Source organism: Ranitomeya variabilis, chromosome 3, assembly GCF_051348905.1.
Source record: "Ranitomeya variabilis isolate aRanVar5 chromosome 3, aRanVar5.hap1, whole genome shotgun sequence".
NCBI classification, from domain to species: domain Eukaryota; kingdom Metazoa; phylum Chordata; class Amphibia; order Anura; family Dendrobatidae; genus Ranitomeya; species Ranitomeya variabilis.
In genome coordinates, this window is record NC_135234.1 from 25,998,025 (window position 1) to 26,012,471 (window position 14,447).

The 14,447-nt window shown below is 42.4% G+C and overlaps 1 protein-coding gene across 1 annotated transcript; it reads left to right on the forward strand.

Moving 5' to 3' along the window:
* The first annotated feature begins 315 nt into the window (after window positions 1-315).
* Window positions 316-11,068, forward strand: LOC143817911 (uncharacterized). The gene is made up of 6 exons (XM_077299382.1): window positions 316-907; window positions 1,183-1,323; window positions 2,434-2,580; window positions 7,207-7,356; window positions 9,727-9,873; window positions 9,984-11,068. Exons 1-6 carry the CDS (start codon window positions 835-837, stop codon window positions 10,001-10,003), a joined length of 678 nt encoding a protein of 225 aa, XP_077155497.1. The 5' UTR covers window positions 316-834; the 3' UTR covers window positions 10,004-11,068.
* Window positions 11,069-14,447: the final 3,379 nt, after the last annotated feature.

A 14,447-nucleotide genomic window follows, 5' to 3' on the forward strand; every position in this document is an offset into this window, starting at 1 on the left:
CTGCTGCAGGTTTCCAGCAGCCCCAATAGGAAACTGCAGTTGGAAACCCGCAGTGGAATCCGCAGAAGAAAAAGGATCAAAAACCGCAGCGAAAAATCAGTGCGGATTTTAGCTGCGGTTTTTCTAAACAGGAGCTGAAAAAAAAGGACGGAAAAAAGGATCGTGTGAACGTAGCCTTATAATACTGGTGATACCAGCTCAGATTCCAGTTTACTGGTTTACTGGTGGGGCTGCTACCTCTACACTCCATTTCCATCAAGGCTGTGGCTGGGATCAGAGCAAGTGGGTAGACCTTCAATTATACATACGTAACTCCACAAATGGCTCATGGTTGACCAATGGTTATTGTTGATCTACAAAGGTATTCAAAGGCAAATATTTGGAGGCTACAACCCCTTTATAGTCTGGGACCGGCCCTTCATCGTGGTTTGGACATGAAATAATTTCAGAAATCAGAATGACTTCTTAAGTGGAGAAGATGATGATGATGATGGTGATGAATGATCTTCAACATTTGGTAATTAGGCTTCTGTAGCTTCAAGTCAGAGACTGGATGAAAGGGATGGAAAGGTGAGCAGAAAGGAACATTTACTGTGCACAGTAGATGCAGATTTATTGGCTGATTGCATCTTTCCTGGTTCACGCCACGTCTTATTTGTCACATAAGCCTTCGTATCCCATCATCCTCATCTTCCTCCAAGCAAATATTATCAAACTTGTGTGCTCAGAAAAAATGAGGTTATCAACGCCAGTAAAGCAAACAGAAAGTAGATATAAATTGACCTCCATCAGGAGAGCTGCATACTTCCAACTTGGCAGCAAGGGAGAACAGCAATGGAACACTACACCGTCTGCTGGGTGGCCGCCATCCTCATCCTCAGTGCTGAAGCCTACGCAACTCTCAACTGTAAGTGTCAAATAAGGGAGTAATTGTGGGATTAGGTTCTCTGTCTTTCCGTGTTATTCATCCTGAACTCCTGGTGCATGAACAAAATTAGAGGAAAGCTAAATATTAAGAAACACAATGTCACAGAAGGGGATTATAACACCGGGGCGCCCTGCTTCATCCAACACTCTGCTTCCTATTCTGCCCATATTTGTCCAAGATGCAAAAACCTAGAAATGGGCATCAAATTCCGATCATTTTCTCTCTGTAAACGTTCTGCTTCTCTTTGTCCACAGACAGGTGCGGGGTGCAGCCCAAGTCCAGGGATGAGTGTGGGTACAAGGGCATCACATCCGACGAGTGCCAAAAGAAAGGCTGCTGCTTCGATGATGCAGTGGAAGAGAGTATCTGGTGCTTCACACCATGGAAGCTCGAATGTAATGTTTTAAATTCATATGTAAAATATTAATTATCTATAAATCTAACTATTACCGTATCTATCTATTATTTATCTATGTATGTACAGTATCTATCTGTTATCTATCTTTTATATATCTATTATCTATCAATCATCTATTATCTATCTATCTATTATCTATCTATTATCTATCTATCTAGCTATCTGTTTATCTATCTTTTATCTATCTATTGTCTATCTAGCGGGGCAGCACGGTGGCGCAGCAGCCTTGCAGCGCTGGAGTCCTGGGTTCAAGCCCCACTAAGGACAACATCTGCAAAGAGTTTGTATGTTCTCTCCGTGTTTGCGTGGGTTTCCTCCGGGTACTCCAGTTTCCTCCCACATTCCAAAGACATACTGATAGGGAATTTAGATTGTGAGCCCCAACGGGGACAGCGACGATAATGTGTGCAATCTGTAAAGCGCTGCGGAATATGTTAGCGCTATATAAAAATAAAGATTATTATTATTATTTATCTATTATCTATCATCTAAACTATTATCTATCTATTATCTATCTATCTATCTATCTATCTGTTTTTATCTATCTATTATCTATCTATCTATCTATCTATTACTATCTATCTATCTATCTATCATCTATCTATCATCTATCTATCTATCTATCTATCTATCTATTTTTATCTATCTATTATCTATCTATTATCTATCTATGTATCTATCATCTAGCTATCATCTATTATCTATCTATCTATTACTATCTATCTATCTATCTATCTATCTATCGATCTATCTATCTATCTATCATCTATCTATATATCTATTATCTATCTATTACCTATCTATCTATCTATGTATTATCTATCTATTATCTATCTATCTATCTATCTATTATCTATCTATCTATCTATTATCTATCTATCATCTATTTATCTATCTATCTATCTATCTATTATCTATCTATCTATCTATCTATCTATCTATCTATCTATCTATCTATCTATCTATCATCTTTCGATCTATCTCTCCAGCCCTTGGCCCCATAGTAGTCACATGGACAGCCTCCATGGTGCGCCATTGACACTGGACTAGGGCAATATATAAAGTCTTCCTTTTTCCCATATTACAGCCACAGAATGTAATGCAGCTGAACCCAAAGCCAGAGTGAACTGCGGATATCCGGGAATCTCCGATACGGACTGCACAACCAAGGGCTGCTGCTTTGACTCCAGTGTCCCCGATGTTGTATGGTGCTATCAGCCGGAATTACAAGCAGGTAACACCAGACAGAACCTATAATGAGCACATACAGGATTCTAAAATTTACAGATTAACCCCTTAGTGACAGAGTCAATTTGCAGCTTAATGACCGGGCCAATTTTTACAATTCTGACCACTGTCACTTTATGAGATTATAACTCTGGAACGCTTTAACAGATCCTGCTGATTCGGAGATTGTTGTTTCATGACATATTGTACTTCATGTCAGTGGTAAAATTTATTCTATATTGCTTGTGTTTATTTATGAAAAAAATTGAAATATGGTGAATATCTTTAAAATTTTGCAATTTTCAAACTTTGAATTTTTATTCCCTTAAATCAGAGAGTTGTGTGACACAAAATACTTAATAAGTAACATTTCCCACATGTCTACTTTACATCAGCACAATTTTGGAAACAACATTTTTTTTGTTAGGAAGTTATAAGGGTTAAAAGTTGACCAGCGATTTCTCATTTTTACAACAAAATTTACAACACCATTTTTTTAAGGACCACCTCACATTTAAAGTCACTTTGAGGGGTTTGTATGGCTGAAAATAACCAAGTGTGACACCATTCTAAAAACTACACCCCTCAAGGTGCTCAAAACCACATTTAAGAAGTTTATTGACCCTTTAGGTGTTTCACAGGAACTGAAGCAATGTGGAAGGAAAAAATGAACATTTAACTTTTTTTTACAAACATTTTACTTCACAACCAATTTTTTTTATTTTCACAAGTGTAAGAAGAGAAAATAAACCACAAAATTTGTTGTGCAATTTCTCCTGAATATGTCGATACCCCATATGTGGGGTAAACCACTATTTGTGCGCACCGCAGAGCTCGGAAGAGGAGCGCCGTTTGACTTTTTTAATGCAGATTTGGCTGCAATTGAGATCGGACGCCATCAGGGCCGGCCCGAACGTATAGGCGAACTAGGCGGCCGCCTAGGGCGCCGACCCTAAGGGGGCGCCAGAGAAAAAATAGAAAAAATTGTAAAAAATGTTTTCAAAAGGTGTATGGAGCGGAGCTGAATGTGTATGAGGTGTATGGAGCGGAGCCGTGTGTATGAGGTATACGGAGCGGAGTCGTGTGTGTATGAGGTGTATGGAGCGGAGCTAAATGTGTACGAGGTGTACGGAGCAGAGCCGCGTGTGTACGAGGTGTATGGAGCGGAGCGCGTGTGTACGGAGCGCAGCCGCGTGTGTAGGAGTAGCTATGTGTGGCCATTATACGGTACGAAGTATCATGTGCGGCCAATATACAGTATGGAGCATCATGTGTGGTCATTATACAGTATGGAGCATCATGTGTGGCCATTATACAGTATGGAGCATCATGTGTGGCCATTATACAGTATGGAGCATCATGTGTGGCCATTATACAGTATGGAGCATCATGTTTGGCCATTATACAGTATGGAGCATCATGTGGGGTCATTATACAGTATGGAGCATCATGTGCAGCCATTATACAGTATGGAGCATCATGTGTGGCCATTATACAGTATGGAGCATCATGTTTGGCCATTATACAGTATGGAGCATCATGTGCGGTCATTATACAGTATGGAGCATCATGTGCAGTCATTATACAGTATGCAGCATCATGTGCGGCCATTATACAGTATGGCGCATCATGTGTGGCCATTATACAGTATGGAGCATCATGTGTGGCCATTATACAGTATGGAGCACTGTGTGGCCATATTTTTTTTGTTTATAATTATTCTTTATGAAACAGTGTGATCAGCAGTGCTAAATGGGTGTGGTTGGGACGTGGATATGGGTGTGGCTAGTTATGAATGGGTGTGGTAAGAGGTGTGGCCTAAAACTTGCAGCAGCACGCGAAGCGCGCCGCAAACTTTGTCCCTCTTTCCCATCTTCAAAAGTTGGGAGGCATGTTAAAAGTAGTAGGGGCACAACAAAATAGTTTCGCCTAGGGCACCGTAATCTCTCGGGCCGGCCCTGGACACCATGTTGCTTTTGGGGAGCCCCTGAGGTGCCTAAACAGTGGAAACCTTCCATAAGTGACACCATTTTGGAAACTAGACCCCTTAAGGAACTTATCTAGATGTGTGGTCAGTACTTTTATCCCCATGTGCTTCACAGAAGTTTGTAACGCCGAGCCATGAAAATAAGAAATCTTTTTATTTTCCTTATAAATGATTTTTTAGCCCACAATTTTTTATTTTCGCAACGGTAACAGGAGAAATTGGACCCCAAAAGTTGTTGTCCAGTTTGTCCTGAGTACGCTGGTACCCCATATGTGGGGGAGGCTACTGTTTGGGCACACATCGGGGCTCGGAAGGGAAGTAGTGACGTTTTAAAATGCAGACTTTGATGGAATGGTCTGCGGGCGTCATGTTGCATTTGCAGAGCCCCAGATGTGCCTAAACAGTAGAAACCCCCCACAAGTGACAGCATTTTGGAAACTAGATCCCCCAAGGAACTTATCTAGATGTGTGGTGAGCACTTTTTAACACCCAAGTACTTCACAGAAGTTTATAATGCAGAGCCGTGAAAATAAAAAATCTTTTTTTTCCACAAAAATTATTTTTTTAGCCCCGAACTGGACCCCAAAAGTTGTTGTCCAATTTGTCTTGAGTACCCTGATGCCCCATATGTGGGAGTAAACCACTGTTTGGGCTCACGACAGAGCTCAGAAGGGAAGGAGCACCATTTGACTTTTTGAATGCAAAAATTGGTTTGAATCAATGGTGGCGCCATGTCGCGTTTGGAGACCCCCTGATGTACCTAAACGGTGAAAAAAAAAACAATTCTAACTCCAACCCTAACCCCAACACACCCCTAACCCTAATCCCAACCCTATCCATAATCCTAATCACAACCCTAACCCCCACACACCCCTAATCACAACCCTAACCTTAACCCTAATCACAACCCTAACCCCAACACACCCCTAACCCTAATTCCAACCCTAACTATAACCCTAATCACAACCCTAACCCCAACACACCCCTAACAATAATCCCAACCCTAACCATAACCCTAATCAAAATACTAACCCCAACACACCCTTAACCCTAATCCCAACCCTAACTATAACCCTAACCACAAACCTAACCCTAATCCCAACCCTAATCTCGATATATCCCTCATCCCAACCCTAACCATAACCCTAATCCCAAACCTAACTCTAAACCCAACCCTAACATTAATCCCAACCCTAACCCTAATCCCAACCCTAACCCTAATCCCAACCCTATCCCTTACTTTAGCCCCAACCCTAACCCTAACTTTAGCTCCAACCCTAACCCTAACTTTAGTCCAACTCACTTTAGCCAACTCTAACCCTAATTGGAAAATGGAAATAAATACATTTTCTTTATTTTATTATTTTTTCCTAACTAAGGGGGTGATAAAGGGGGGTTTATTTACTATTTTTTTTATTTTGATCACTGTGATAAGGTCTATCACAGTGACCAAAATTAACCAATAGGAAAAATCTTCCTATTGTTGCCGGGTGCCAGCCGGCAGATCTCGACATTTTCTTCCTGGAAAAAGATGACGGCGCCCATGAGAGGAAGCAGGAGGGCTGAGGAGCACCGGGAGACACTGGCAAGTATTGGGGGGCGATCGGGGACCCTATTTCTCTGTCCTCTGATGTGCGATCACATCGGAGGACAGAGAAATTAAATGGCAAAGCGGATTTTTTTTGCGTTCGCCGTTAAATGGTTAATACCGGCGATCACAACCCGGGGGTCGGTAAAAACCGACCCGAATCATGTTCTCTGGGCTCTTGGCTTCCCCCGGCAGCCGAGACCCCGAATAAAATCCGACTCTGGGGGGCGTTATACACTTTTTCCACAGCACCGTGTCTCCATCCTGCCCCTTTGTCTCCATTCTGCCCATTGTCTCCATTCTGCCCCGTATCTTTATTCTGCCCCCTTGTCTCCATTCTGCCCCTTGTCTCCATACTGCCCAGTGTCTCCCATCCTGCCCCCTTGCGTCCATTCTGCCCCCTTGTCGCCATCCTGCCCCTGTGTCTCCATCCTGCCCCGTGTCTAAATTCTGCCCCATGTCTCCATTCTGCCCCATGTCTCCATCATGCTCCATGTCTCCATTCTGCCCCGTGTCTCCATCCTGCCCCGTGTCTCCATTTTGCCCCCGTGACTCCATTTTGCCCCGTGTCTCCATTCTGACCCCGTGTCTTCATCCTGCCCCATGTCTCCATCCTGCCCCTTGTCTCCATTCTGCCCTGTGTCACCATCCTGCCCTGTGTCTCCATCCTGCCCTGTGTCTCCATCCTGCCCCGTGTCTCCATTTTGCCCCCGTGACTCCATTTTGCCCCCGTGACTCCATTTTGCCCCCGTGTCTCCATTCTGTCCCCGTGTCTCCATCCTGCCCCGTGTCTCCATTCTGCCCTGTGTCTCCATCCTGCCCCGTGTCTCCATTCTGCCCCCGTGTCTCCATTCTGCCCCTGTGTCTCCATCCTGCTCCCATGTCTCCATTCTGCCCCGTGTCTCCATCCTGCCCCGTGTCTCCAGTAATGCCCTGATGGCGGCCCTGGTGACACATAATAAACATATTTATTGGTCGACCATAAGATTTTTTTTATAGTGTCTGATTTCTGCCCATAAGAACAATATAACAAGTCAATGATGATGATGATATTTCAGTGGAACGTGACTGCGGCGTCATTGAACCAAAGAAGAGAGCAAACTGCAGCCCTCCAGGTGTGTCCCCCGATGAGTGCAAGGAGAACGGATGCTGCTTCGACAGCAGTGTGGCCGATGTGCCCTGGTGCTTCAAGCCTGAAGTCAAGAAAGGTAAAAACTACTCAAAAAAATCTATAAAAACTATGCACACTTCTCCAATGTTACATTCCTAATCTGCAGCCAAAGGCCCCCAGATTGTGCTCCTTGTAAGACTACGACCACTTTTCTAGTCATTTTTCCAATTTTGCAAAACTATAAGAAATAGCTACTTGGTAAATTAAGGGTTAAAAATTCCATATATATTTTTTTATTTCTAAGTCTCCATACAGTTCCAGAGATATGGTCCTTTTTTATTTGATGCTATTTTTGGGGACTTTACTAACCGGGTGTGTCTAAAGACACGCCCCTGAGGAGCTTTGTGCCACACTCCCCTTGGAAAAGACCAGAAAAATAAGCATTAAGTAATAAGGCCCATATCTCTGGTGCATTTATAACTAACACACACAGAAAAAAGCACAATACTCAGAGGAGCAGCAGATAAAAAAAAGCAAAAAGTTGACACTTTAGACCCTTAAAACTGCCATTTTTTACATTTTTTTTTTCCATAGCTCTTATTTTTCAGTCCCAATGATCATATAAGGTCTTGTTTTTTGCAGGACGAGTTTTAGTTGTGAATGATAACATTCATGTTACCATATGATGTGCTGAAAAGCAGAAGACTTCCAAATGGTGAAAAAAATGTTTGCAATTCTGCCACCGTTCTTTGGGTTTTGTTTTTTAACGCTGTTCATTTTGCGGTAACATGATTCTCCAGGTCTGTACAATTATGGACAACATCAAATGTAAACTATTTTTAAAATTTATTATTTTTTATACTATTATTATTATTATTATTATTATTTATTTATTATTAATTTTTATTTATTATTTTTTAATCTTTTTTGTATTTACCATTTTTATATTGTTTTTTTAATTTCTCATTTTTATACTACTTTTTTATCTACTATCCTTTATGCTATTTTTTATCTATTTTTTTAATGTATAATATAAATACTTTTTTATTATTTTTATGCTATTTTTTTAATTTATTATTTTTTTACACTATTTTTATTTTTTATTATTTTAATCGCTTAAAAAAAATTCCAAACTTTGCAATCAAAATTAGGTTTATGTCACCAGCAATTATTTATTTTTCTGTCAACAGACTTGTATAAGGGCTTGTTTTTTGCGTGACAAACTGAAGATTTTAATGATACAATTTTAAGGCACATATGAGGTCTTGATCTCATTTTTGTGTGGATGTGCACCACTGCAAAGACCGCAGACCTGGCTGTTCAATTTTCTTTTCGCTTTATTGGATTTACCATATGGGGGTCAAATCATTTTGCACTTTTTTTATTGAACTTTTTTTTTTTTTTTTTTTAAATTGGGAAAGAGGTAGATTTAAATAATTTAATTAGTTACATATTTATTTTGTTATATATTTATTTAGTTATATACTGGTATTTAAGCTTTTTTTAATTATTATTTTATTAATTATTACTTTATTTTTTACATTTCGGAGGCTTGATTGCTTGTACTATATATTGCAATACTAGAATATAGCCATATCTAATGAAATTACTGACTTCATAGGTTCACCAAAATGGCATTGATGGGAGCCCTCAGTAGGCTCCCTACTGATATAGAGACCCTTGGAACCTCAGATTATGATAACGGGTTTTGGACCATTAGGCATCAAAACAATTTGAATCAATCCTTCCATTTAAATCTAATTGTTAGAGATTGACGGCAGCATTTAAATACTTAACCAGCAGTGATCGGAGCTGGCTCTGGTCTCTGCTGTTATAGGCAGATGCTGGCTGCATCAAAAAGCCTTCTCTTAAAACACACATTTCACTTAGAATTAATTGGTACATCTTATGTCAGGAAGAGGTTAAATTGAATAGGGCCGGGCTGCAATACCTGACGCATCCTGTGCATAAGAGTGGCGCTGTTTTGGTATGAAAGCAACCATGTTTTTCTAACCCTGTACAATCCCTTTAATGGCCTCTTTTTCGGAACCACTAACCTAAAAGACAGTATTTTTAAGCAGCCAAAGTGTAATTCTGCTTTTTACAAAGTTGTATAACTTCACGGTAATTCTCCTTTTATAACCAGAGCTGTTTCTAAATTCTGCTGCTAACAGTCAGCAGATTAGCGCCAGACATGTGACGTGACAGCTTAACTCCTGCTGTGTCACTGTCTCCTGAGCTCCCACAATGCACTGCTTTCTAGGAACAGGGAATCAAAAGGATTATGAATGCCGCTCTGCAAGTGAACAGAAAACAAAACGTCATTTAACATAATGGACTGTACAATCCAAGATATTGGCTTAGGAAAATATTTATAGATGGATGACAATTCCTGCCCGGCCCTTGAGCATGATCATCCCATAACTGATCATGTGTTAAATGATATGGAATCCATTCTCTCCTACAGAGACCATCCAGTGCGCTGTGCTCCCTAAACAGAGAGTGAACTGCGGGTACGGCGGCATCACCATGGACCAATGCTACCAGAAGGGCTGCTGCTTCGACTCCAGTGTTCCTGACACAGCCTGGTGTTTCTACCCTGACATTATAAATGGTAATGAACTTACTATGTTTTTTAAGGAAGGAATTCCCCTTTAAGAGCTTGGATAGTGACGAGGATATGGCATTATTTTATATTAATCTTTATCTCTCTTTTATTTTCAGTGGTTCTCATCGATGAATAAGATTTCTTGCGGTCATCGCTGATCCAATCTCACTCCGATTCCACCTCATCTGCTCCACCGATTCCACCTCCACTCATCTGCTACACCGATTCCACCTCCACTCATATGCTACACCGATTCCACCTCCAGTCATCTGTTACACCAATTCCACCTCCACTCATATGCTCCACTGATTCCACCTCCACTCATGTGCTCCACTGATTCCACCTCCACTCATCTGCTCCACCGATTCCACCTCCACTCATATGCTCCACCGATTCCACCTCCACTCATATGCTCCACCGATTCCACCTCCACTCATATGCTCAACCGATTCCACCTTCACTCATCTGCTACACTGATTCCACCTCCACTCATATGCTCCACCGATTCCACCTCCACTCATATGCTCCACCGATTCCACCTCCACTCATATGCTCCACTGATTCCACCTCCACTCATATGCTCCACTGATTCCACCTTCACTCATCTGCTACACCAATTCCACCTCCACTCATATGCTCCACCGATTCCACCTCCACTCATATGCTCCACTGATTCCACCTCCACTCATATGCTCCACGGATTCCACCTCCACTCATATGCTCCACTGATTCCACCTTCACTCATCTGCTACACCAATTCCACCTCCACTCATATGCTCCACCGATTCCACCTCCACTCAATATGCTCCACTGATTCCACCTCCACTCATATGCTCCACGGATTCCACCTCCACTCATCTGCTCCACTGATTCCACCTCCACTCATATGCTCCACGGATTCCACCTCCACTCATATGCTCCACTGATTCCACCTCCACTCATATGCTCCACTGATTCCACCTCCACTCATATGCTCCACGGATTCCACCTCCACTCATCTGCTCCACGGATTCCACCTACACTCATCTGCTCCACCAATTCCACCTCCACTCATCTGCTCCACTGATTATCAGTGATGAATTGTAAATCTCTCATAAACAATACACATAACGTTCAGACTGCTTTGTCGTCTCGCATTCATTTATTATTTCTGGATTTGGGAAACCTGTGTTGTTGAGGGCTATAATATGGCCAGAAGGCATAGAAGTCTGTGGGCCGCATGATACTTACCAGTACGTAGGGGCGTCATGCAGCACCACAGGGCAGTGTACCCGGTAGACCAGGACAGATACATATTCTTTCTCTAAAAAAATGACATGCACATGGGGCCACCTAACATTAGTTAATGATTTGTGCATGGTCCATTTTGTACTCGCCTTACAGGGTATACAGTCATACAAACTGCCCGCAGTCTGTACACTTCCCCCACCCAGGGAAGAAGGGAGTAATACACCAACCAGACTAACAAGGTAATACAAACAGGGGTAGCGAAAAATACCAAACTTACAAATATTATCACACATATAATAGAGGAATGCACCGCGGAGTGGAGGATGGGGTTAAACCAAAGTAGGAGAAGAAAGACAATTATCACACACTCAAAACCTAGCAACAGTCATACATAAATCCACCAACCACCTTCTCCAATAATAACCACCAACAACACCTGCACCGTTTAATATGAAGGTGAAGTGCTTCTAATCAGTGCAGCAGTAGAAAAAATCAGACACTGCAGTCTTCTCGCTCCTCTCTCTCCCAGTAAACCCGTTTCAGTACCCCCCTTCTATGAGGGACCTTCGGAACCTCTGAACTGGGTTTATCAGGTTATGCCATGAGAAAAGACCGGATCAGCCTGGCCGCATGAACGTCAGATGCTGGTACCCATATTCTCTCTTCAGGACCGTATCCCTTCCAGTGTACCAGATACTAAAGTGATCGACGAACTAAGCAAGACTCAATTACCTTGGCTATCTGAAATTCCAAATTTCCATTCATAATGACAGGAGATAGTGGTAGTGGTGATGGTACAGAGGACGCAACGTGTTTCTTGAGTAGAGATCGATGAAACACATTATGGATCCTAAAAGTAAGCAGTAAAGCAAGGTGGAATGCTACAGGATTGATCATGGCCACAATCTTATAAGGACCGATAAACCTGGGACCCAGTTCCCAAGAGGGAGCCTTCAACTTAATATTATTTGAGGACAACCATACCAAGTCACCAACACACAGGTCTGGGGTCTGGACCCACCAAACGTCTCCGATGAGCCACACTCTTGAATTTGGACCCCATCTTCCTCAAATTATCAAAAACCCATTGCCACATATACGTAATTGATGATGAAAACCGTTGCTCTTCAGGTATTCAAGAAGCACGATCATTTTATTACTGGGATGTCCAGCCAAGACCGATAGGTGCAGAACCTATATAGGGACGTTTAGGGCAGACAGGGTGACTTTAGATCTGCCTAGGGGTTTCCACTCCCTACTTCCCTAGTGTTGGGCTTCCTTCCCCTCATCCCTTCGTGTTGCACTTAGCCTTTCCTACTCTGTGAGTGACACCATCTTGTTTTTTGAGGCATTAGACGTTTCACAGACTCTACATATACGAGATTCTTGTGATCCGAGATTACCATAACTAGATGAACTGCCCCTTCCAGAAAATGATGCTACTTTTCAAAGGCCCACTTGATTGCCAAGAGTTCCCTGTTACCAATGTCATAATTTCCCTCCACAGATGGCGTTTTTTTGAAAAGTATGAACATGGATGCCAATTACCAGGAGAAGCACCCTGCGACAATACAGCCCCCACCCCCACTTCTACAATAAAAGGCTGAGTGACGTCAGACTGTATGATAATCGACACAGATGCAAAACATTCCTTCAAGGTATCGAATGCCTACCTGGCTCTACTGGACCACTTGGAAAAGTCTGTCCTTTCCTCGTCATATCCGTCAGAGGTTTGGCAACTACCGAAAAGTTTTTGATGAACTTATGGTAGTAGTTGGCGATACTCAAAAACCTTTGTAATGCCTCCAAATCCTCAGGGCGAACCCAATCCAGTACTGCCCAGACTTTCGCCAGATTCATGTGAAAACTGGTGAATGATAACACAAATCATAGAAAAGATATTCTATTCACCCGAGAACATACATTTCTTTGGTTTGACAAATAATTTATTGTCTCTGAGTATCTGTGAGACCTGCCTGACATGTACCTGATGTGACTCAAGGTCAGGTGAGTAAATTAATATGTCATCAAGATAGTTTACAACAAATCTACCTACCAAGTGACTAAAGATGTCATTTACAAAGTGCTGAAAGATAGCGGGAGCATTAATCAACCCAAATGGCATCACAAGGTTCTCATAGTATCCCTCAAGTGTATTGAAAGCTGTTTTCCACTCATCCCTGTTATGGTTCTCAATGGCAAGAGAACATAGCCCAGCATACATAGGAACTAGCTCTTGGAAGGATGGAAACTTAAACTGACCATGAACTAAACCTGCCGCACAACTAACAGTAGCCGGGTAGCGTAGCCTGCGTTTTATCCCTAGACGCCCAGCGCCGGCCGGAGGACTAACTAATCCTGGCAGAGGAAAATATAGTCCTGGCTCACCTCTAGAGAAATTTCCCCGAAAGGCAGACAGAGGCCCCCACATATATTGGCGGTGATTTAAGATGAAAATGACAAACGTAGTATGAAAATAGGTTTAGCAAAATCGAGGTCCACTTACTAAATAGCAGGAAGACAGAAAGGGTACTTTCATGGTCAGCTGAAAACCCTATCAATACACCATCCTGAAATTACTTTAAGACTCTAGTATTAACTCATAACATCAGAGTGGCAATTTCAGATCACAAGAGCTTTCCAGACACAGAAACGAAACTGCAGCTGTGAACTGGAACAAAATGCAAAAAACAAACAAGGACAAAAGTCCGACTTAGCTGGAAGTTGTCTGGTAGCAGGAACATGCACAGAAAGGCTTCTGATTACAATGTTGACCGGCATGGAAGTGACAGAGGAGCAAGGTTAAATAGCGACTCCCACATCCTGATGGGAACAGGTGAACAGAGGGGATGATGCACACAAGTTCAATTCCACCAGTGGCCACCGGGGGAGCCCAAAATCCAATTTCACAACAGTACCCCCCCCTCAAGGAGGGGGCACCGAACCCTCACCAGAACCACCAGGGCGATCAGGATGAGCCCTATGAAAGGCACGGACCAGATCGGAGGCATGAACATCAGAGGCAGTCACCCAAGAATTATCCTCCTGACCGTATCCCTTCCATTTGACCAGATACTGGAGTTTCCGTCTGGAAACACGGGAGTCCAAGATTTTTTCCACAACGTACTCCAACTCGCCCTCAACCAACACCGGAGCAGGAGGCTCAACGGAAGGCACAACCGGTACCTCATACCTGCGCAACAATGACCGATGAAAAACATTATGAATAGAAAAAGATGCAGGGAGGTCCAAACGGAAGGACACAGGGTTAAGAATCTCCAATATCTTGTACGGGCCGATGAACCGAGGCTTAAACTTAGGAGAAGAAACCCTCATAGGGACAAAACGAG

Excerpts from the sequence above, each read along its gene's own strand:
- LOC143817911 (XM_077299382.1), top strand. The coding sequence starts at position 835 with ATGGAACACTACACCGTCTGCTGGGTGGCCGCCATCCTCATCCTCAGT. Across the intron at positions 2,581-7,206 it reads TCAGCCGGAATTACAAGCAG|TGGAACGTGACTGCGGCGTC; the intron begins GTAACACCAGAC and ends ATGATATTTCAG. Across the intron at positions 9,874-9,983 it reads CTACCCTGACATTATAAATG|TGGTTCTCATCGATGAATAA; the intron begins GTAATGAACTTA and ends TTTTATTTTCAG.